At 56.5% G+C, this 24003-nt stretch overlaps 1 protein-coding gene across 19 annotated transcripts in view; it reads left to right on the forward strand.

The window, feature by feature from the left end:
* Tns1 (tensin 1) overlaps nucleotides 1-24003 on the forward strand; it is a 161721-nt gene that overhangs the window by 48713 nt on the left and 89005 nt on the right. For 11 of the 19 annotated variants that reach the window (XM_070017457.1, XM_070017400.1, XM_070017405.1 and 8 more), the window contains exons 2-4: nucleotides 7792-7833; nucleotides 18787-18915; nucleotides 19518-19568. In XM_070017457.1, the coding sequence (XP_069873558.1) occupies nucleotides 18796-18915; nucleotides 19518-19568 (171 nt within the window). In that variant the 5' untranslated portion in view covers nucleotides 7792-7833; nucleotides 18787-18795. Of the gene's footprint in view, nucleotides 1-7791; nucleotides 7834-18786; nucleotides 18916-19517; nucleotides 19569-20400; nucleotides 20491-23462; nucleotides 23707-24003 lie in introns of those variants that run through there. The other 8 variants (XM_070017435.1, XM_070017513.1, XM_070017449.1 and 5 more) reach the window with 4 other exon arrangements.

Genomic DNA, 24003 nt, shown 5'->3' on the forward strand with positions numbered 1-24003 from the left:
GGATGTGACTTCCCACTGCCTCGTTTCCTCATCTGTAAAATGGACTGATAGCCTCTGCCTGGGACTGGAGTGTCTGGACCCGGTACAGACCTGAACGTGGAGGAATGGGACTGGGAGAGAGAGAGAGCCAACCAGGTCCCCAGGGGCTGTGGCAGCCATATTAGGGCATTTGGGCCTTACCCATAGAGCAGGGAGTGCTGGCTGCCAAGTGGAGAACAGATCAGAGGCATAAGACCGAGGGCGAGGACATGAGACAGGGCTGTCTCCACCATCTCTGCTTTGGGGGGGCGGGGGGCAGTGTGGTGGTGACTTGCTATTTAGGGGGGCAGATTTATCCAGACTTGGTGGGAGGAATGGCAAGGAGGACTCAGGGGAGACAGCAGGCTTCTAGCTTGACAATTTGGGGTGGTCTGGTGGTGGGCAAAGGGAGGGGCCCATCAGTGCTGGGCAGGGATCTGGTAGATCCAGGAGGTGGCTAGTGGTGGCAAGACCATGAGTCCAGCTTGGCCAGCACCAAGCTTTGGGCCAAACTGTGTGCCCTGGCTGTGCCCTCTCCTTTCCCACTTGAGTCTCCTGCCCATTGTCTGACCTTCTCTTCCCTGGGTGTGGGAGGGTGGCTGCAGGCTGGGTCCCTGGGTCTCAGGGTGTCTCTCCTAGGAGGCCACCTTTGGAGCCTCCAGGGTGGAATAATCTGGATGCCTTTGACTGCTGCTGTCTAGGCTGGCCGTAAAGGGGACGGCTTTGGTCCCACCCTCTTCTTTGTCAATCTGGAATCTTCTGACAGAGGGCTGCTCTGAATGCCACATTCCACCTGCAGAAGGGCCCGCTCAGGCACACCCAGCTGTCTCTGCACTTACCTAGTCTGAGTGTTTGTGGAGCGGCCCTTGGGTTGAGGGTAGGAGCTCCATGTGGGTTCAGGAAAGGGCTTGGGGAGGTGTCTCCTGCTGGGAGAGCCTCGCTCAGAGCCCTGCTCGGCTGGAGGGACAGCTGGTAGGACAGCTGGGGCCATAGAGGCCGGTTGATTAGGTCCACGAACCACAAGGAATGTGTCTGAGGAGGATTTGGGGGAGAAAGGCCTGGGATCTCTGGAAATCACGACCCTAGTCAGTGCTGTGGGACTCTGTGTCACGTCTCCCCCAGGATTCAGGTCCCCTCCATGTCCTCCGTGGCCCCTGGGCTCTCAGGCGACTCAAGATTGGGACATGCCCCAGGTTTGAGGTGTCCTGGGACAGGCCCCTTCTTGCCTCCTGGAATTGGCCATACTTCCTGTCCCTGTCCTAGCAGAACTCTATATAAGGGCAGGAAACGGCCGGTGCTGGGAGCAGGGAGAGGCTGGAACAAGGTCTAGATAGGGCGTGCGCCCGGAGGGGAGGGTGCAGGCCTAGAGGATATGGAACCAGCAGAGGCCACCTCCTCCCAGGACCCCTGCTCTCCCCTGGAAGGCCCAGGGCTGGGCCCTGAAGCCTGCCCTTGCCTAGCTCCCAGGGAGGCCTTCCTCGACAGGGCCAGAAGATTTGTATTGGGAGCAATGAGGTCTGGGATACCTGCAGATGAGGGGTGGTCTTCTCGTGATCGCTCAGTCGTAGGTGTGGAGTCTGGACCCTTCATGGTTCTTGCTCCCATAGAGGTCAACTGGAGTGATCAGGCTTAGAAATTTGCTACCTCCTGCTGCAGGTTCCCTGGGCAGGGCGGGGTGTACCCTCCCTCGCTCTGAGTGGGCTCATCTGTTTTGTTGGAGTACGCAGGGCCCCTGAGTTTCAGGGTGTCTCTGGCATTGAAGACTCCTTTTCTCTATCCTTTTATCCTTTTGTTTTGGTTAGGATTGGGGACTTGAACTCAAGGCTTAGGTGCTATCTTTTACCTTTTTCTCTCAAGGAGCTCTACCACATGAGCCACACTTCTGTTTCTGGCTCACTTCTGGTACCTAATTGGAGAGAAGAGTCTCACAGACTTTTCTGCAAAGGCTAGATCTTCAGATCTTATCCTCCTGAGTAACTAGGTTTACAGACATGAGCCATGGCACCCAGAGCACGGCTTCAGCCGGGTCCCTCTCCTACTCCGGTACCTTCCATGTACCCCAGTACCAGCAACCAAGTCTTAACTCCTTGTCCAGCCCTGCATAGATGCTCACGGTGAAGCCATAGTTGGAGCAGTGGCCAATCTTCCATCTTCTTCCCTTCCGTCCCCATCTCTGCGTCCCTATTTCCTTCCTTTCTCCTGTCCTGTGTCCCAGCAAAAGGGGACATATTCCCACTTCCATGTTTCATTTGTGTGTTATTTTTCACCTCAAATGCCCTTTCCTCGCCTCTTCCTTTCAAGCTATATCTCTTTCTCAAGGGGTGTCAGGCCGGCACTGGGCCTTCTCTGAGGAAATGGCCCACGTGCTTCCTTCCTATAGGGGTGTTGTGAAAGGAGTGGGTGATACACAACAGAAGAATGGAAGACATGAGTCCTCTGTCCCGGCTCCCGGCTCCCGGGCAGGGAGTCTGCCCGGGTTGCCTGCACCTTCTCTGTGTCCTGCAGTCCTGCTGTGTGGCCGTAGTGCGTGAGAGACGGGTCTGTGAGCCGGGCTGGCCAGGTGGCAGCTCTGTCTGTCCTCATTGCCTCCCGTGGGTTGGAAATAGATGTTAATGGCTGCCTCCTTGGGGTGTGAGGACTGAGCTGTGAAACAGCTGGGCACACCTGCACTTCGGGCTTTTTTGCTGGTTAGTTTGGAGAGAAGACTTGGTGCGGTCGATTTGTCCGCCCAGGCTGACGTTGAATTGAGATCTCTGGGTCTCAGCCTTCTGAGTAGCTGGGATGACAGGCGTGAGCCACCCGTGCCAAGCTGGAATCATTTTCCATCTAAAAAAGGAAGGGAATTCCGACACACAGTACAACGTGGATGGATCTTGAAAACATTTTGTTAGGTGTCTGAGTCAGCTTGGGTTGGGGTTACACACACACGTACACACACACACACATGTGCACACACACATGCACACACACACACACACACACAGGAAGTCCTTTTCCTATGGCGCTGTTTATTAGAGTACCCACCCTCTTAGTGACCTTACTTAATCACTTCTTTAGAGACCCTGTCTCCATAGAGAGCCACATTCTGAAGTCCCAGGGGTTAGAACTTTGACATAGGAATTTTTTTTTGGTGTGTGTGTGTGTGTGTGTGTGTGTGTGTGTGTGTGTGTGTGTGTGTGTATGTGTGTGTGTGTGTGTGTGTGTGTTGCACAATTTAGCTCATAACACACAGGGTGGAGTCAACCAAACACTAAAAATCAAGCCTGGGTGAGAGCAGTCTGGTGAGGGAGCAACCTCCCTCCCTCTGCCCTCACACCTCTGCCACGAAGGCCACGTGGGTGACGTCATGGGGCAGGGGGCTGCTCTGCCTGCCCGTAGCTCCGGGGTCCTCCAGGTGAGCGACTCCATCCCCTCGGTAACCACTCAGGAGCTGCGACTCTGACCAATGGACTCTGACTAATCGTGTGAAATAGGCTCTCCACAGCTGCCCTTTAGGGTTGAGCCATTTGCTCTGGTGGTTCCCAGGACTCAGGGAAGCTGACGGTGGTTGTATGCCACTGTGAGTAGACTTAATACAGCTGCTTCTGCACTTAGAAATGATGATAGTGGGACATGTATGTTCTGTACATTTTTCCAGGATAGAAAACAACAACAAAAACACCCCAGGCTGGGTGCTGGTGGCTCATGCCTGCAATCCTAGCTACTCAGAGACAGACATGTGAGGATCGCAGTTCAAAGCTAGTCCCAATAGGAAATTCTGTGAGGCTCTTACCTCCAGTAAGCCACCAGAAAACCGGAAGTGGAGCTGTAGCTCAAACTGGTAGAGTGAAGCAAGCTTGAGCAAAAAGAGCCCAAGGACAGTGCCCAGGCCCTGAGTTCAAGCCCCATAACCAACCAGAAACAAAACAAACGAACCAAAACACCCAAGACTAATAAGAAAGAAGAAGAAAATCCAAGACTATTTCATCCGAGGCTTAGATGGAATTCTGGACCCATGGACTGACGAGGTTCAGCTGGGGTCTGGGGAGTGGGCTGTCCGGTGTACCCCTGCGGGTCCAGCGGCCTGGGGTGAGGTCCCTCCACTCGGCCAGGCCAGGTGCCAGGGACTTATGTGACCAAAGCTGGGACCTTAGATCTCACTTGGAGCCTTGGGACAGAGAGAGCCATCCAGCTAGAGCCCAAGTCCTGTCACTTGCAGATGGAGAGGTGACCGGGGCTGTGTTGGCCAGGAGTCTGAGGTTTCCTTGCTTGGTCGAGATGCTGCATGGAGCTGCTGAGCCGGATTTCGCCTCTTTCCCATGGGTGGGCTGTGTCCTGCTGTCTTGGAGCCTCGGTTTCTTCATCTGGAGAATGTTGTTGCAGGTTAGAAGGCCTCAGAAAGATGGGCAGCTAGGGCACAGGAGTAGCCATGTACCTGGCACACAGTAGGTATGTGACAGACGGCAACGATGCTTCCCTTTCTCAGGACTCATGCCAATGTGCAGTCTTCGAGCAGATTTTAGTGTCTACCTACTGTGCGCTGGTTCTGTGTTGGGGTGCATGTGATGAATAAGAGTGGCTTCCTGCCCTGTGACATTCGGTTTAGAGAGAAGGAGACAGTTTCTAGACAAGGAGGCATGAGTGTATCATTATAAATTGGGATTAGGTCTGTGAAGGAAGAGAAAGGGGCGTGTGTGTGTGTGTGTGTGTGTGTGTGTGTGTGTGTGTGTGTGTGTGTGTGTGTGTGTGCGCTCTCACAAAGCTTAGAGACTCAGGGAGTCCCCTTTAGAGTGGTAAGGTAAAGCTGAAACCAAAAGGAGGAGGAGAACACAGCCATATAGATAGCTGAAGCAGAGGGAACAGCATATGCAAAGGCCCTGAGGTCAAACACAGCTAGGCTCTCCAAGGACGGAGAGGAGCTCACTGCTTATGCAGTGCTTTGGGTTGTGGGCTGTGAGGTTGAGAGGACACTAGAGCCAGGTCATGCGGGAAGCTCAGCAGCCACACTGGGCACCGTCTGGCTGCTGTCTGGCGCTCTTAGACCCTCTCCTCCTGGCACCGCGCTGGGGACCGTGATGTTGGCATCGTGCCCGGGGACGCTTGAAGTTGAGAGCCTACTCGAGGTGTGGGCTGATGAATGCCAGGCGTGGGTTCTTGGGTCTGGGAACACCCTCAAACCCAGCCACATCCCAGACAGAGGTCACTGCTCCACTGTGGTGCTGGGAAGACTGAGACCGCCAGGATCTCAGTTTCTCCATCTATGAAAGCTATCAAATGAGTCCCAGTGCAGGCTGGGTACTGAGGCATGAATTCAGCACAGGGCTGCCTCCCACCTCTGGGCCCTCTGGAACCTCCTGGGAATGTCTCTCAGCCCCCTCTGGGTTCACATCCTGCTCCTCGTGGCCTCCGTTTCCTCCTCTGCCCAGAGGGAGCATAATCCTGGTGATCGTGGTGTCATGGATGGGTTTGTGGTGGCTTGGGCCCCGTGAGTTCCTCGTCTAGACCCTTGGCGGTATGTACTGCTGGTGAAGCTGCCTGCCCAAGGCTGATTGCGTGGGTCTGAGTCTGCCACCCTGTGCTCCAGTCCTGGAGGCAAACGAGGCAGGGTGGGCACAGAGACCCCCGTCGACCCTGGGGCTGCGCTTCTGCAGAGCAGGCTGCCCAGCCGGGCCCCCAGGGGTCAGTGGAGGACAGGGACTGCCGGTGCCAGGTGTCTGGGACGGGGCCCTGGTGCCGCCTGGCGTGTTCCAGGCTCCTGAGAGGTGGTGTGTGTGTGTGTTTGGGGGGGGGGGGACAGGGCTCTGGAGGGAAGAAGAGGGAGCCTTTTAAGGAAGCATTTCTCTGCTTTAGAAAAACAAAACAAAACATAGAAAGGAAGACAGGAGGCTGAAACATGACCGAATCCGTGGGCCAGTTTTGGGCTGACCTGAAATGCGTGCTGAGGGCGCAGGGCATGACTGCTGCACCCCCTCTCCCCCAGTCAGATCCAGGCTCCTGGGGGTCAGGCAGGGGATCAGGGGCTGAGCCCCCTAGGGACCTCCTTCCCACGGCATTAGCCTGCCCACGCCGCGCACCTCCTAATGCGACTTCCTCCTCCCCCACCCCACTGTCTCAGTCCACGGGGAGGTGCGGGGTGGGCTCTGGGCGGCTGTGGCAGTGTGTGCTCCTGAGGCTCTGTCCCCTGTGGGGTGGGCAGTCCTGCTCGGGTTCTGACACAGGAGCCCCGCCAGGCTGTGACCTGTCACACACGCTGCCCTAGGGCCCGGGAGGCCTAGGTACTGGAGTGAGCGGGGGAGGTCTCCTAGGGGCCCGGTCCAGCCCGTGATGGGAAGCCATGCTGTGCCCAGCACGGACAGCAGTGTCCCCTGTGGCTCTGACCTTGTTTGGTGAGCCGGGCAGGCAGCGTGCCCTGCAGGCTACAGGCAGATCTGGGAACCTGCTGTTCCCTCACGGACAGGGAGATCCCTTCAGGGTCTCCCTGTGCCTTGTAAATCAGCCCCTCTGAGCTCCAGACTTGTGGATCTGGAGCCGTGGGCTTCAGAAGCAGCTCCTGTGTCTCCTCACTCCTAAACACAAGGCTGAGAGCGGCAAGGTCCCTTCATGTTTGGAGCATCAGAATGCTCAGGTTCAGATCTCAGCCTCTTGGAAGCTGTGTGACCCTGGGGAAATTGTTTAACTTCTCTGTGCCCCACACTATGCTTAGTACATGTTCATCAGTGTTAGGTATGGTGTGTGTGTGTGTGTGTTTGCGCGTGCACGCACGCACACACGCGTGTGCACATGTAGTTGCCTCCTCGAAGCCTCTCCCCCTCACCCCATGCTTCCTCTCTGTCCCCTTGTGGGTCACTGGCCTGGTGTTTGGGTGGAGAATTAACACCAAGGTTGACCATTGAGCTCTAAGAAAAACTTGCCCTGGCTAGAAAAGGAGCACACAGAGTCAGACCAACGCCCCCAGTGATTGTTGGGGTGTCCTGAGCTGTCATGTCATGAGCTTCTTTCCCTCCTTCTCATCCTCCTTTCCCCTCTCCTTCCCTCCCTTGTGTCTGTTTGAGCAGAGCTTGAACTCAGGGCCTGGGCGCTGTCTCTGAGCTTCTTTGGCTCAAGCCTAACACTCTGCCACTTGAGCAATAGCACCACTTCCAGCCTTTCGTGAGTCTATTGGAGATGAGAATCTTACAGACTTTCCTGCCTGGGCTGGCTTTGAACCCTGATCCTCAAACCTCAGCCTCCTGAGTAGCTAGGATTACAGGCGTGAGCCACCAGTGCCCAGCTAAGGTCTCCTATGGTTGCTTGGCTTTTTTTTTTCTCAAGGCTGGGGCTGAATCACTTGAGCCACGTCTCTACTTCTGGCTTTTTGCTGGTTAACTGGAGGTGAGTCCCTCAGTTTGTCTGCCCCAGCTGGCTGAACGTTGGTCCTCAGATCAGCCTCCAGAATAGCTGGTATTACAGGCGTGAGCCACAGGTACCCGTATCTTCTGTCGTAATTCCAGGCATGGGGAAAGGAGGTAGGAGGGTTGGAAGAATGAGGTTTGAGGCAGCGTCAAAAACAAAACCTTGCGAGTAATGTTGACCTCAAATCAGCGTCTGATCCCTTTTGCAGGATTTGAATTCTGATGTGCGTTTCGTGTGTGGTCTGTGCCTCCTTGGTGGCTCAGTAACACTGTCTGTGTCGGCGGGCTTCTGAAGAGCCCTAGGGGCTCAGGGCTGGCCGCCGGGGGGGTGGGGTGGGGGGCTGTCCTTCATGGGGATCTGCCCAGGAGAGATGCTGACTGTCTGTCTCTGCTCCTCCCACAGGTGGCTGCCCCGTGTGTTCCTCCGTCCAGCCATGAACTGGTGGTGAGTGATGGGCCGTGTCTCCCCCTGCTGACTCCTTGCTTTGGACCCAACTCGACGAGGCGGGGCGGAGGAGGGTCCTCCATTCCTGGGCTGAAGCTGGATGGGAGGAAATGAGTCACGAGGTTCTCTTGGATGAGACATAGGGCCTGCTCTTTATAAGACACGGAGGCCTTGGAAACCCCCATAAAAGGCCATCGTGCGTCTGGAGGCCTGGCCAGCAGACAGGGTTGAGAGGCCCGTGCCCTGGGCGTCTCCCTCCACCTGTCTTCCTCCAGGTCAGGCGTCCTTTGGTGGGGAGTCCGTCCACCTCGTTCGTTCCTGCGTCCAAGCTGGGCTCTGCTTTCCTGCTGTCTCTGGCCACACACCCCACACAGGCTTCCAGAAGGGCCTGGATGGGGCAGGACCCCCTGTGAGGTGTGGGCTGCGGAGAGACCTCTGCTCAGACACATCCCAGCTAGGGGCAGGCCTCGGGGGGAGGGGGGCTGCCTGGGAGGGGTCTGCACACCTGCGTATGCACATGTGTGTGCCTGTGCCTGGTGGTGTGTCACAGAGGAGTGTTTGGAGGCACAATCTGATAGGCTGTAGGGGGGCCTTGGAGGTAGTGCTGATGGTGGGGTAGAAACAAGGACACACGTGCTTTTAGGCCCCAGACTCCGGCGGGCCCAGGACACTGTCCTCACACTCTCCCTGGCCAGGCCCTGCCCTGTGTTGACTTCTCCGTAGAGCCCAGTCCTCCTCTTGGGCCTCAGCTGCCCAGGGGTGCATTCCAGCTGTGGAGTCTTAGTTACATGGAGCCCTATTGAGGGTCATGGGGTAAAGAATAGCAGGGTAGGGGCTGAGCTGTCTGGCTGAGAACTAGCAGGGGGGTGGGGGGGGGAGAGTGAGAGAAGGGGGGAAAGGAGGGAGGGAGGGAGATATCTGTGGGGTCACAGCTGGCTGCTGGGAGGGGGGAGTCGCTCTGTGATTCTGCAGAGCTACCTACCACCTTGTGACCCTGGAATGGAATGTCCTTGGCTGGTTTGAGAGGCGGAAGGGTCCAGGGGTTCGTGACCACTGGGCAGAGGCCAGATTCTGGCGCCTGAGTCTGGGGAGGCTTGTTTATGGAGGCAAGGTCACAGGTCAGGCCGAGAGGGCAGAGGCTGGCATTCCACAGGAGGGCCTGCGGCTTGTTAGCATCCAGAAACACTCTTGCCCGCCCAAGTCGGGTCAGGAGGCTTGGTCTGTCCGTGACATGTTCCACCCGTGCAGGGGGCTCTGCCTGGCCCGGGAGATGGACAAGGGACGAAGCAGCTGCCGGGGGACACCTGGATTTGACTGTGTTCCTAAAGCTGCTTTCCCGGATGCAGAACCTGCCTCCCCAACTTTAGTTAGCGTCTGGGAAGTCCCTCCTTCTGCGTCCCTGCTACTCTATCCTCTGTGTTCAGCTGCGTGATGCTGAGCCCATTGCCTGGCGTCTCCGATCATCCACAGTTTCCCTTCTTCAGAATGGGAGCTAGTAGTAGTACCTACCTTGTAAAGTTGTCAAAAGAATGAAATGAGTGCAAGGCGTAGTGGCAAATGCCTGTAATCCCAGCTACTTGGGAGGCAGAGGTGAGGGGGGGGGTAAAGTTTGGCCTGGGGCAAAAGTGAATAAAAGAAAACAAACTAAGTAGGGTGCTTAGCTTGTGGCTAAACTTAGCTTGTAGCTTAGGGCTCACACCTGTAATCCTAGCTACTCAGGAAATCAGATCTGAGAACTGTGGTTCGAAGCCAGCTGGGGTAGGAAAGTCAGCGAGGCTCTTATTTTGAATTTAAAAGAATGAAAGCAAGCTCAAACTATCTGCAGAAGGACCGAGAGCTTGTAGCCTGAGTGGTATAGAGTGCTTGCCCAACTAGGTAAGTCAAAATCCAGAGACCAATCCCCAGTACTTATCAAGAAAACACAAAAGAAAGAATAGAGAAGAAAGCAAATGAATTCACTGTATCTATGTTCAAAAGCTTCTCACCTCACGTGGAGTAAACCCCTAGGTTTCCTTTCTTACCCTGTCTCTTTCTAAAGGCTGTCTCTGTTCTAGCTACCTAGCCTTCTTGCTGATCCTGCAGTGTAGCAGGCACACGGCTGCTACCTCTGGACTTCTGCACTTGCTGGTCCCTAGTCCACACTTCCTGTGGATTCTAGGGAGACTTTCTCCACTGCCAACATTTCCCTCCCCCAGCCAGCCTATCTCCCAAGCCTTGCCCTTCCCCTTCCCCTTAGTACTTATCCCCTCCAGTGCCCTGTGTGCTTTGCTTATTTTTATCTCCTAGAAGAGGTTGTGTCCACACGAACACCTCAAACTCCTTTAGGATTAGGGGATTTTGTTTTTTTTTATCTTATTATTATTATTTGGCTTCTTGCTGTCTACTGTCTTGTACACAGTAGGTGCTCAGGCATGTTATCCGAGCGTCTGGGAGGAAGGTGTCCAGGTCTGATGTCTGGCTTGGCAAATGATTCACAGCGGGCTAGGGTCTGTGCCTGGGCTGGAAGCACAGGGGAGAGTGTGCCCCTCCCCCCGGCAGGCTCCCCACCCCCACCCCTAGTGCGCTCAGCACCTGTTTCCTCACTACCCACTCTGTGGCAAGTGCTTATAGCAGGTTCACAAGAGGGAGGAAGGGCGGGTTTGTATTTTTCCTTCCTTTTCCATCTCTGCTTGCCCTTGAGCCTGACTGGGCAGGCCTCTGCTCCCCTCCCCCTCCCTCTCTTCCTCCCTCCCCCCTCCCGTCCATCCATTTCCTGTGTCCTCTCACCGTGAGGTCCAGGCTCCCCATAGGTGGGCCTCTCTGACCTTGCTGAATCCCCTGCATTCGAATCCTTCATTTTGGACCCAGAATCTCTGCCCAGTGCCAGGCCCTGCTGCCCAAACATATTTTCCAGCCAGTGCCCAGCCAGCCAGGGAGGGTAGCAGGGCTTAATCTTCAACCAGGGTGTTCATCTGACTCAACAGATGTTGCCTAAGAGCTTGGCATTGGGCAGAAGGGTCCCGGGGCTTCCCTCCCTCCCCCAAGGGAGGCTAGGGGTCAGGATGGAGGGGAGAGGGCTAGCGACGAGCTGAAGTAGCTTTTCTCAGCGGCTGAAATAAAAAACAAAACCAGTCCCAGCAATTTCCAGATGACCATAGCCAACTGGAGTAGATACCACGGTAGCCCCGAGGCTGGGGTACCCAGGACAGACAGGTGCTGTCCTGCTGTCCCATAGGGGACTTGAGATGGAAGTTGAGACAGGAAGCTGATTGGGCGAAGGGGGGAGATGGGAGGGAGGTTGGGGGAGGAGAGACCCTAATCCCCCCTCACCGCCCGCCCCACCTTGTCCAGGTTTCACTTTCTGCTGTGTTCAGTTACTGGAGGTCTGAAAATCTTAAGTGGAAAATTCCAGCAATAAATAAGCAATTCAGAAGTTTAGTGTGTGTGTGTGTGTGTGTGTGTGTGTGTGTGTGTGTGTGTGTGTGTGTGTGTGTGTGTGTGTGTGTGTGTGTGTGTGTGTGTGTGTGTGTGTGTGTGTGTGTGTGTGTGTGGTTCTGAATAGCAGTGATGAAATCTTACATTTGGTTCTGTCCTGCCAGGGGTGAGCGTGGTCCCTTTCCCCCAGCGTATCTAAACCCACTGCGCCACCCAGCCGCCGGTCAGCTGGTCACCATGGTTGAATCCACTGTGGTGGAATCTCAGGGCCTGTGGGGCCTGGAAGCTTTGATTTTATTTCACAGTGGTCCAAAGTGCACCAATTGTGATCCTGGCAATGTGGATTTGTCACAGAGAGCCTCAGACCAGTGAAAGGGCAGAAGTCCCTGTAGATTCAGGATTCAGTCTGGTCTGTGGGGGGCTGGAGTCCGAGGAGGGCTTGGAACTTTCACTTGTGGATGGGGCTACCATGTGAGCAATGGAGAAAAGCTTTACAAAAATGAGCCCCCCTTTCCCCCTTTTATTTGGCCAGTCCTGAGGCTTGAACTCAGGAGCTGGGCACTGTCCCTGAGCTCCTTTTGTTGAAGGCTAGCACTCTACCACTTGAGTCACAGTGCCACTTCCTGCTTTTTCTGTGATTCATTTGGAAATAAGAGTCTCATAGACTTTCCTGGCCCTGGTTGGCTTTGAACATCGATCCTCAGATCTCAGCCTCCTGAGTAGGCGGGATTACAGGTGTGAGCTACTGGCACCCAGCCTAAAATGAGCTCTTTATCCATACCACATAGTCCTAGAAAGAGGGGCTGTGCTGTGTTCTTATGAGGAGCAGAGGCCAAAGGCCAAGAGCTGCTACCAAAGAGGGTTGTAGCATAGTGGTAAAGTGCTTAGGCCTAGCAAGCACAAGGCCTTGGGTTCAAGCCTCAGCACTGCAAAAGGAAGACTGGGATTTCAACTCAGTCATCTGATACCTGAGTCCTCTCTATCAGTCCCTCTAGCTGGCTAGCCCTCTGAGCAGCAGACACTTCCTGGACTCTGCAGTGGGCCAGCCCCTCTTCTGCTCCAAGCCTAACCCTGAAGTGTTTCCTCCTACCACTTCCTAAGATTGCCCTTTTAAGTTAGTGGCCCTAGAAAATTTCCTTTATTTTTTTCAGATAGGGTCTTTTTTTTTTTTTTTTTTTTGCCTAGGCTGGTCTAGGACTACCTCCACCTCCCATGGGGCTGGGATTTCAGGTGTGTACTACCAGGCCCGGCTTGTTTCATGGAAATAGAGGTTGTTACTAACTTGTTTTGTTTTGGTTTGTTTTGCCAGGACTAACCTTCATCGCTGCCTCCTGAGTAGCAGGGATTACAGGTGTAAGCTTCCGGAAGAATACTTTTTTCCTTAGTTTTAATTTTTTTTTTAAGAATTGTTATCATAAAGGTGAGATACAGAGGGGTTACGGTTACAGAAGACAGGTAATGAGGACATTACTTTTTGGATCAAAGAATATTTTTTTAATGAGGAAAAAAGAAAAAGCTGCACTCCAAAGTAGAACTTGGCAGTTGAAGTTGTTAAAGAAGGGAACTTTCTAACACGTACTTGCTGGGGGCTGGTGTTTGTAACTGGGGCCCTGCCCTGTCCCAGATGATGACCCAGGAGGACATCCTGCTCGTAGGCTCTGCTGGGAAGGGACCTGGTCTCTGGAGGTTGGAGGCCAAGGCCTCTGTGAATGAGCCAAATACCTGTCCTTCAGCCACAACCACTTAGTGCCCAGCCTCAGGTACGTGGAACCTCAGTCCTCCTGTGTTGGGCTGTTTGGACCAGTGGGCCTCCTGTTACAGGGCTGGTGTAGGATTTGAACACAGTGGAGAGAGGAGAGAGAAAGGAGGAAAGGATGGCAGGGCTGGACATCAGGACTAGTTATGGGGAAGCTGGGAGGGGGGAAGAGAGGGAGGGAGCAGGGGTGGGGCGGGGACCGGCACACAGTGGGCGGAGCTCCTGCTGGAGAGGACAGGGGTGGGGTGGACAGGGAGTGGCTAGCCACGAGAAGTCTACAAGTCAGGCTGGTGGACTTGAACTTGATGTGCTAGGCAGGAAAGGCCATGCTGGGTCCCTGCGTGGGCACATGACCTGAAGCAGGGCTTTAGAGCCAGAAGTCTGTGCCCGCCCCAGGTGGCTGGCATGGAGCAGCTGCCTTAGGGCTCCAGCCAGGTTGCAGGGGTGCGTAGCCAGAGGGAAGCCCAGCCTTCGGGTGCCTACCCCTGTAGGGGGACCATGTCGGGGTCTACAGCAAGAGGGGTGCCAGACACCCTGGCCTGGCCTGGGGCAGGGCTGGAGGGGTGCCCTGGGCCTCTGAGGGTGCACTGGGGCAGGGTTGAGGACAGGCGTAGGCTGGCCTGACCCTCCTGTGGGGCTGCGGGAAGTCAGACATAACTTTCCACTCCAGTCTGTTCTTTTCCTCGGGCGGCCCCAAGCTACCCTCGGGGTTCCCTTCCCCTGCACCCCACTCCCAGCTGGGGCCCTGCCCTGCCCATCCAGTGCGTCCCTCAGGTCTCCTGTCTCCTGTGCCCACCCTGGTGGGTCCCCCATACTTCAGGGTGGAGTAAGGCCAGGGCAAGGTCTTGAGGGCAGGCCTGGGCTCCTGTGGAACCCACCCCGCTTTGGGAAGGTTCCAGAAGAGGGTCACGGTGCTGCTTCTCAGGAGGCACCGGCGCCAAGAGGGAGCCCACCCCTCCCCACCACCGCTGAAGCACCCCAAAATGTGCTCTCAGCCCCCTTGCCTTGGCCATCTGCTGATGGTTCTATTTTGGGGCCTGGTTCGAGGCCTGACCACCCCCTCCCCGCCCGGACTGCCCCAGCGCCTTCCCCTCCCGCAGGGCTGCCCAGTGACCTCCCAGCTCATTCCCCTGGCCAGAGGAGGCCACGGGGTCTTTTTGGCTTCCAAACCTGCGTGGATTGCAGGCCTGTGAGGTGGGGGGAGGAGTAAGGGGGAGTCCGCAGGGCGGAGGAATTCTGGACGGAATGTTCCTCTGGAGGCTGAGTCTGCATTCTGCCCCCCTCCACCCCCCCCCCCCCCAGTCCTGGGCTCAGTCCTCACCCCCACCCCCACCCCTAGCCTTTTCCTTCCTCTACAACAGCAGCCCACAGACACATCTCCCCCCAGCCTGTCCGCCCCTCCCTGCAGGCCACCAAGAGTCCTACTGCGCGAACCCTTACACTGTTGTCACCCCCAGCCTTCCAGCGCACACACACAGCCCTTCCTCCGTACATGTGGAGGGCTCACCTGGCTGTGGAGAAGAGGGCCTGCATGCCTGTTGGGGGTGGGGGGATGTTGGAGAAAGGATGTGCAGCTCCCCTTATCTACCCAATGGCTCACAACTGTTCAAATTCAGGAAGTCCTCTCTGATGTCTGATCTCAGTCTCTCCTGCTGTAACCCCTTTCCTAGTCTTCCTATGGAAATGGAGTGGGCAAGTCTCTTCCTGAGCCGTGAGCCTTAGGGTTGGCTGTGCCTGAAGGTTCAGACAGCAGGTTACCATCAGGAAGGCCATTGGTTAAGATGGTTGGTGGTCACCAGGGAGAGGAGAGAGGGCGTGTGGGTGGTTCAGACCCTGGGCATCATCCAGCCTCTGGGACCCTGGGCTTCCTCGACAGATGAGGATGTGGCCAGCACAGCAGAGCCTTTGCACGTGATGAGTAGTCATTGTTCTTGTTTTAATTTTAGGAACTAGCATCTCCAGACCAGGGCGGTAACTAGGAAAGGCAGCTAGGGGACCACGGTGTGAGGTGTGGTTTGCCGGACTCAAGAGGTGGCTGCTTGTGTTTTGCCCTTGGGCAAAAGTCCCTGCTCCAGGCCTACCTTGCTGCCAACGGTGGGTTTGAGACCCTCGGGCAGAGCCATCCAAGAAGGGCAGGGCTTGGCTGCAAAGAAGCCAAGGTCCAGACCTGGCCGTGGCTCCCTGTGGGACTCTGAGTTGGTCTGTGTGGAGGCAGGGGGCTCTGGAAGGCTCCGGTTGGCTTCCAGCCCGAGGTTCTCACCTGGTCCCCCAGCTGCGGGTTTGGTTCTGGAAATGGGCAGGGGTGGGGCCAGAGGGACGGTGCTGTACTGTCCCTGCGTAGATTCGGTCCACTTCAGTCATGTGCAGCTGGCCTTGTGGTGCCTGTGATCCTTCCTGGAGTCTGGGACTAGGGTGGGGAGCTTGCTTGGCAGTGGGCGTTGCAAGCCGGGGACCAGCTCTGGTCCTGCCATGCATCCTACCACAGACACTGGGTAGACGTCCCTCCCTTTATGTGTGTGTGCATGTTTGTGCCTGCACTGGGGCTTGAACTCAGGACCTCGTGCTCTCGTTTGGCTTTCCCGCTCAAGGCTGGTGATCTACCACTTGAGTCATAGCTCCACTTCTGTTTTTTTGCTGGTGAATTGGCTTCGGAATGTGATCCTGAGAGCTCAGCTAGGATTACAGGCGTGAGCCACCAGTGCCTGACTAGCTCCTCCCTTTCTGTACCTCAGTTTCCCATCAATGAAGCATGGAAAGGGCGAAGATGATATCCCAAGTTCTTCTCAGAGCTGATGCCGAGTAGGTTCTGTGTGCGTACGTGCGTACGTGCTGTGTGTGTGTGTGCGTGCGCGTGCGTGCGCGTGTGTGTGTGTGTGTGTGTGTGTGTGTGTGTGTGTGTGTGTGTGTGTGCCTCCCTAGGAACTTTTGGCTGAAGGTTGGGATAGCCGAAGTGGAGATCCGTGCGTCTCTACCAGCCCTCAGAGGTCTGGGGCCACTGCTCGTGAGACCACAGCTCGGGGTGGCCAGGGACTTGGGCCTGGGCAGCCTTAGCTGAGACTTGGTCCTCCTGGACCAGGCCCTTGCCCTTTTCCTTCCCAGCAGTCTCTGGGGCTGTGTTGGGAAACACAATGGGAACTTCATTCCCGGGAGACATGGGTGGGTGGGGGTGGGGCGCTGCCCGCTGGGCTGGGTTTGCAAACACTGGGGTGGGGATTGGGGGGGGGAGGTTGGCCATTTTTAGCTGCTCAGAGAGGAGGGGGGGACCAGTACGTTGAAGGCATCTGACTGTTGGCAAGGGTGGACCCATGGCTGCCCTCCAGCTGTGGTGGGGGAGGAGGGGCTGGCGTTGCTCAGATGACTGCAGGCAGGAAGAGAGCGGGCCTGCTCCCTTGTCTGCCTGTGCCAGACCTAGGAGGGGTGGGCCAGGGTCAAGGTGGGGCAGGGTGGGCCTTGGGGCCCCTGGGGCACCCTGAGGGTAAGATAGTAAATAACAGAGAACCTACGTGCACAGAGAGCTTTCTGGGCTGGGCATGATGTTCTAAAGCCCTTCTGTCCTTCTTTCGGTCTGCACCCCCACCCACCCAAGCCCCCTTGTTGGTGCTCCTGAGCATCCTGCTGTGAGAGGGACCCCCAGGAGGACAGGACAGTGTGTTGGGCAGCCGGGGCTCTGCAGGCCCCCCAGGACCTGTCACAGGAGACGCACAGGCCCCAGACCTGCAGGGGTATCACTGGGTTAGAAACTGTCTGTGTGGGACCCAGCTCTGCCGGGGGGGTCTCATGTGTGACCCCCAGCTCATGCTCTGCTGTTTCCCAGAGGAAGTGGCATGTTGGGGCTGCATGTGAAAGTCCTATGATAGCATACCTCCACTTTTAGCTTTTTGGGAGTTAATTGGAGATAAGAGTCTCATGGGCTTTCCCGACTCTGCTGGCTTCAAACTGTGTGATCCTCACATCTCAGCCTCTCAAGTAGCTAGGATTACAGGTGTGAGCCACCGGTGCCCCGCAGTACTGGGGTGCCTCGTGCTTTCTAGGTCGATGTTTTGTCACTTGAGTCGGCTAGCCCTTTGCTTTATTTTTCAGGGAGGGTCCCTTGCTTTTTGTCCAGGTCAGCATCAGACCTCCATCTTCCTCCTTAGCTAGGATGACAGGCATGTACCACTACACCCAGCTCATTGGTTGAGATGGAATGTGGTTAACTTTGTCCAGGCTGGCCTTGAATTGTGATGTTCCCGATCTCTGCTTCCCAAGGAGCTGGCATTACAGGTGTGAGCCACCACACTGGGCTTTGCTTTGGTCTTTGTAGTCTTCCATGCACCAGTCTGCCTGAGTCAAGGGTCTCTTTAATGACTTGGAGATGGAGCCCTCGACTATCATTAGGAGATGGCCTGGAACTGGACGCTTCTCTTCCTCCTGAGGGACCTGGGGAGGCAATTCAGGATGCTTTTAGTGGGAAGCCTTTTTTGCAGGCCTGGGCTGAGGAAGGGCAGCTTTAGCAGACAGGTGCTTACTTCTGGGCCCACCGCCCAGCCATCAAGGTCCTTGACATGAGGTAGTTTGAAAGTTAAGTGTGTTAGTAAAAAAAAAAACAAATGTTGCTTTGGGATCTCTTTTGGAGGAAGGTAGAATAAGAACCCTAAACAAAGCAGCTTTTGAGGGAAGCGGGCATGGATTCATACAATTAGGTTATTGGCACACGAAGAGTATAGCAACCAGGTGGATGAGAGCTCAGAACTCACTTGCAGAGTGGTCAGGGAGGACTTCCTGAGGGAGGAGACCCTCTACATGGGGGGAAGAAAAGGAAGCTGGTCTTCAAGGCATGCTGGGTGTGGGACTGACAAGAGGTTTGGGGTCTGGGGAGCAGAGCTTTGTGTGAGGAGGTGAGGTCTGGAAGGTTTACGGGTGGGGTGGGGCTCCATTCAGGTAGGTAGGGTGAGGGGGTGGGGTGTAGCCTGGCTTGTGGGAAGCAGAGACAGTATACCCTTTCTGGTGTGTGCCAGTCCTAGGTCCTGTGTGCTTTGCCTGACCTTGTTTTGTTTTGTTTTGTTTTTTAAGCCTAGTGCTCTACCACTTGAGTCACAGCTCTACTTGTGGCTTTTTTTTTTTTTTTTGGTGGTCATGGAGCTTGAACTCAGGGCCTGGGCACTGCTCCTGAGCTCTTCATTGTTGTTGTTGGTTGTGGGGCTTGGACTAAGGGCCTGGGTGCTGTCCCTGAGCCTCTTTGTGTTCTAGGCTAGCACTCTACCACTTGAGCTACAGTGCCACTTGTTTTTTTTTGAGTGGCTAATTGGAGAGAAGAGTCTCAAGGACTTTTCTGCCCAGGCTGGCTTTGAACTGTGATCCTCAGCCTCCTAAGTAGTTAGGTTTACAGGCATCAGATACTGGCACCAGCTACTTGCAGATTTTTGATGATTAATTGGAGATGGGAGTCTCACATGCTTTCCTGCCCAGGCTGGCTTCAAACTGTGATCCTCAAATCTCAGCCTCCTGAGTAGCTAGGATTACAGACGTGAGCCACTAGCACCCGGCCTTTATTCCTTGCTCCATTTGGAGTGGTTGGTACCTGTGGGTCAGAGGCTACACCGGGCCCCTAGTGTGGTCCTGGGCGGTAGTGGAGATGGTTTGTGGAACTGAGTGGCTCAAGTACTGGAAGGATCATGTTTCGCTCTACAAACTCTGCTCAGGACCAGCAGGGATGTCTGAGTCTCCGTTGGTGTCACTCTCCCGGCTACCAGGCCAGGGACACGGTCCCCAAGGCTTACCTTGCCTTCTGCCTCTGTTCACAGCCCATCACCATGGAGAGTGCCCCGAAGAATGTGGGGGACACGGTGAGTGACGTCCCCGGGGCTGGGGACAGCCTGGACAGGTGCGAGGAGGCCGGGAGCCGAGGGCGTGTTGGGGGAAGAGTGAGCCAGGTACCCGGGGTCGTCGCTCTGGGGTTTAGGGAGGGCAGCAGCGGGGAGCAGGGTGCTGGTGATTTGGGTCTGGCTGGCCCTGTGTGTCCAGACCTGGGCTGCTGGGAGCCAGACAGGCCGAGAGAAGGGGTGCTGGCGGGGCGGGGCATGAGACTTGAACTTCTTTATTAAATATACAGAGTGAGAGAAAGCTGGGCAGATTTTTCCACACGGGCCTTTCTGCCTGAGCTAGTCTTTCTTAGAGCTGGGTGGCAGAAGAAGGTAGGGATGTGGATGGGGAAACTGAGGCTAGCCACTGACACACCAAATCTGGATTCTAATGGGGTAACCATACATGAAGCTTGAACCTGTCTGTGCCTCAGTTTCCTAATCTGCCTAATGGGATTAGCAATGCTGTGAGGGGCGGGGCCCGCTCTGATGAGCCTTTAGTGGATGAAGAAATGCTCAGATAACACAAGTTCCTTCCCAAACCCCTCCGCCCAACCTACCCTCACCCCTTCCTTCCACCTCTGGTACCCAGCAGGCGGCAGACACGATACCCTTGACCTCTGACCTTGTCCTTTGACCTTGTCCTCTCTCTGACTGGCCTCTGCTGTCTGCAGGGAGAAGTAGCCCCCCGGAGTGGAAGCTCTCGGAAGAGCCTGGAGGAAGACGTAAGTGCGAGGAGAGGCGGGGAATGGAGGAATGATGGAGGAATGAAAAGAGAGGGAGGGGCTAGGTGGGAAGTGGACGGCCTGGCGGTCCTGTGTGCACCCCTGTCTGGAAGGGGAGCAGCCCAGAGGGCTGGGAGGAGGGCAAGGCTGTGGGCTCACGGCTGGACCTCTGCCATGGCCTTGGCCTGCGTCTGGGCTGGGTCTGGAGTTGGTGTCCCTGACGGCTCTGAGCGGGGAGCTGGGGAGGGGGCACTGGACACCGCTGGGCATCTGCCGGGCAGGCTCAGGAAGGCACACCACAGTACCGGCGACCGTGGTCAAGGAGCAGGGCCCTGCGCTCTTGGGGGGGGGTCACCTGGGGGCCCTGGGGGCATGGCCAGCACCGTCTTCTGGGAAGCAGGGATCTTTGGAAAGGGTGAGGTGCATCATGAGGTTCAAATGCCACCTGGTCTGCTGGGTGAGGACTAGCTGTCCACCCCCAGAACATGGGCGGGGGGGGGGGGCTTAAGGGCAAGTTCCTGAAATGGAAGGAGTTCAGGATGGGGCGACTCTCTCCCAGAGCCCTGAAGGAGCCCCATTTGTGACCGGTCTCTCTAGCAGGGCCTCCCTTTCCTGCACCCTCTGCTCCGGGGTGACGCCCCCACCCCAGCCGGCCCACTCGGCAGAGGGGTAGGGAGTGGTTTTGGCGGTTGGCACCGGGGAGCTGTTAGTGGCATGAGGCCGGCCGTATCATCTGACAGCTGCCTGACCCGGGGGGGGGGGGGGAGGGCTCCGCGGGGCGGTGGTGGGGAGTCAGCAGCGGCCCCGAGGGCACCCACTGCTACGCGCAGCCACCACGCGCCGCCCCGGGCCCCCCAGCCCTGCCCTTCCCCGGCCCCGAGGAGCAGAGGTGACCCAGACCCCAGAGGCGGCGGGGGTCAAGGTATGAGAAGGATCCCGTGGTGGGGGCTCGTGAAGCGGGAGGCGCCCAGGTTCCGGTGGCTTCTGAGTTGGGGTGAGGGAAGATGAATTTGTTGTGTCCCTGAAGTGTGGAGCCTGTGTGGGTGCTCAGAGCGCACGCTGTGCGCTTCCATTCGTGTTCCACGTTATTTTGATTCAAGGCTGGGAGCTGGGCTGGGTGTCCTATACTCAGGACGTGGGCTCTGTCCGAGGCTGCGATCCCTGTGACAGTTGAGGAAACAAACTTCAGCGACTGTAGGAATGCGCCACCATCCCCTCCTAGGCTCATTGTCTGCATCTGATGTTTTTCGGGGACACTTCAAACCCTTGGCTCACATTGAAAAGCCTCATCCTAGAGCTCCTCGCTTCTCTCTACCTCCCCAGCTTGGGCCAATAAACTGGAGCTACGTCAAGGGAAACTGAGGTCAGACAGCAGGAAGAACTGTACAGAGAAGGCATATATGACTTTGGAAGAAAGAGGTGGCCATTCAGTTGTGTTGAAGGTTTTTGCTTGCTTGCTTGTTGGTTTGTTTGTTGCATTGATCAGGAATGGATGTGAGTGTCTGTCAGGGCGGGTGGAGTGGGGTCTGTCTGGGTCTAGGAGAAAGCACAAAGTAAGGCCCGTTAGTCCGACCCGGGAGCAGGTTCTAGAGCAGTGAGGAAGGCCCGGCCCCTACATGCCTGCCCCAGGTATGTGGGTCCATGAGGCAGTTGGGGGGGGGGGGGAGGAAGGGGGAGGGAGGACTCTCCCGTGAGGCCCGGGGAAGGGGGAGCCTGTGTGCCAGCCAGCACAGGCCCAGCTCGGCTGCCCTGCCGTGCTTCTGAGGGGCTGTTTCCCTGCCTCTGGCCCTGGCCCAGAACTCACAGCGCAGGAAGAGCTGTTTTCCTTGACAGGGTCGGCGTGGCCGGGACTCTGGATCCTGTGCTATGTCGCACTTTGTTTTGGAAAAATCCAGGCTGGTGGGCAGGAAAGGGAGAGGAAGGGGTGTGGCTGGGTACAGGGGCGGGGGGAGCCACAGGCCCCCCCCTCCAGGAGACCCAGGAATGAGGAGGGGCTCCTGATGTAGGTAGGCCTGACCTGACCCTGCTGTCCACTCCTAGACCCTCCTCCCCACCCACCCACAGGGACTGGGGCTCGGGAAACAGCTTTTGTTGTTGTTGTTCAGAGGTATTTTTTTTTCCTTCTTCTTCTTCTCTGTGGATCTCAAAGGAAACTGGTTCTCTTCCCACACCAGTGTTGCTATATCCAGTCCCCACCTCCCCTACCCCGCCTTGCCCCCAGGGCCTGAGGTTCCTGCCCACTGGTGGGGAAAGACACAGTAAATAATGAAGCCTGGAGTAGACAGCTAGAGCCACCCAGGCATGTCAGAGTGATGATCAGCTCCTCCTGCCCACAGCTGGGACCAAGGCAGAGTTGACTGAGTCTGCAGCAGGAAGGATGATGGTTAGATACCAGGAGGAACTTCCTGACGGAAAAGTGACACTGTGTCTCGGCAGAGAGTCTGTGGGATCTCCTTTCATGGTGCCCTTTCTGCAAAGGAGAGATGTGTTCTGGAGAAGAGGATAAGAGAGAGTTCTCTTTGGGGCCTAGGGAGTTGAATCAAAAGTTCTCTTATTAGTCTGTCTTGGGAGGAGCTAGGAGGAAGTTCTAAAATAGGTTAAGGGCTTTGAAATTTCTGAGAGGAAAAGAATAGGATCATAGATAGGTAGAGAGCTTATTTTTTTTCTTCTTCTAAAAATAGAGTTGTCCCTTCGAGTGGGATGGGTGAGTAAGGGGATCTGACAAGTCCTGTGCTGTACCCATTTTACAGACGGGCAAATGAACTGGCTCTGTCCTGACTATTGAGTGCTAGCCCTGTGAGGTTGGGGGCTGGAGGCCCCCTGGCCGCCTGGCTGGCCCCCACAGTGCTCGCTGTCCCCCTCGGTGGGGAGAGGGTGCGTACCACGATGGGTGGTCAGGGCCCCAGTCCAGAGGCCTTGACTTACCCTCTTTGGTAAAGAGCCTCTGGGGGGGGCTCTGCAGGAGACAACCAGCAGGATGTGGGGGTCCCCCCAGCTCTCCGGGGACGCTCAGCTGTGTCCCCGCACACATCTGCTCATTGCTAGTCACGTGTCCCCCATGCTCAGAAAACAGGAAGCCCCGGCAGTGGAGCGCAGCTTGGTGATTCAGCAGAGGTTGACAGTCTGTCCAGCTGTCCGTCCGTCCGTCCGTCCGTCCGTCCGTCCGTCCCCCTCCTTTGGGGCGGGGTCACTGTCCCAGGCAACTTCTTCCTTTGCCTTTCTGTCCTGATGGCTCGGAGCCGGCTGCCGCCTCTCTTATCACCTCTGGAGGCGGCCGGCCGTGGCCAGACTCCCTTTGGGCCAAGTTTTTATTTATCTTCCCTGGCTTTTTTTTTGGGGGGGGAGGAAGGAGGGGCTGCGGGGCAGGGAGGCTGAAGAATGTGGGGTGTGGCGGTGTGTGGAGAGGCCAGGCCTCCTTTCCCCTTTCTCCCTGCGCCTCCGTCCCAGGCCGGCCATCCTGTGCCTCTGGCTCCCTCTCCTGGCCCCAGGCCGCTTGGCCCCTCCTCAGGGGTTGGCGGCGTGGTGGCCTCCAGTTCTCAGCAGCTGTGGCTGGCGTCCTCCAAGGGTGGCTGCAGACCAGCGGCAGATGGAGCCCACGGGGCTATTTATAGCAGGGTGACCCTGGGGGCTCTGGAGCCGGGCCCAGGGCCTGGGGCGAGTCAGAGCCGCCTCATCAGGGCCCAGCAGATTTGGGATGGATGAAGTGCTGGGTTTCTGCTTTCCTCTGGGTGGGTAGTTTTGGAACGCTCCGGTTTGGGGCTTGCAAACCAACCGCAACCCTTCCCCCCCCCCTCCTCCCCTGCCTGACTCATGCACAACCCCAAGTCCTCGGGGCCAGCAGAGCTGGGAGACTGAGGAACTTTCCACCCAACAGTCCCGCTAGCCTCCTTCCTGCAGCTGTCCCGAGCCCCCAGCAGCCCAGGCAGGAGACTCTTCTTTATCTTCCTCCAGCCTCATCTGGAGGCTGAATGGAGAAACTGTCTCTAGCGAGCTGCCCTGAGTTTGGGCTGCACCAGGAGCCGGCTTCAGAGCCCCCCTCCCTTGCTTTGTACGCACAGCAGCACCAACGGAGGACCTTGGTCCAGCGCAGGTCTGAGTGCGAATCCTGCACGGTCCTCAGTTTCCTAGGGATTTGGGGGTGAGTCGCTCTGTGCCTCAGTATCTCTCCTTGGTAGACTGTTGTTGCTGTCTCCTTCAGGAGGTGAGAGTGTCCGACCCTGAGTCACGGTGGGGGGGGGGAGGTGGATGTTGGGATGGGTGGCTTGTCCGACCCGAGTCACGGGGTGGATGTTGGGATGGGTGGCTGCTGGGGTGAGTGGTGCAGAGTTTTCACGTCTGGAGGCTTGCATGGTTGTAACTAGACTACCAGGGAATTTACCCCACCCCCTTCCTTTTTTTGGTGCCAGTTCTGGGGTTTGAACTCAGGACCTCGGAG

This window comes from Dipodomys merriami, unplaced genomic scaffold (assembly GCF_024711535.1).
Source record: "Dipodomys merriami isolate MVZ:Mamm:240054 unplaced genomic scaffold, mDipMer1.0.p SCAF_1, whole genome shotgun sequence".
Lineage (NCBI taxonomy): Eukaryota > Metazoa > Chordata > Mammalia > Rodentia > Heteromyidae > Dipodomys > Dipodomys merriami.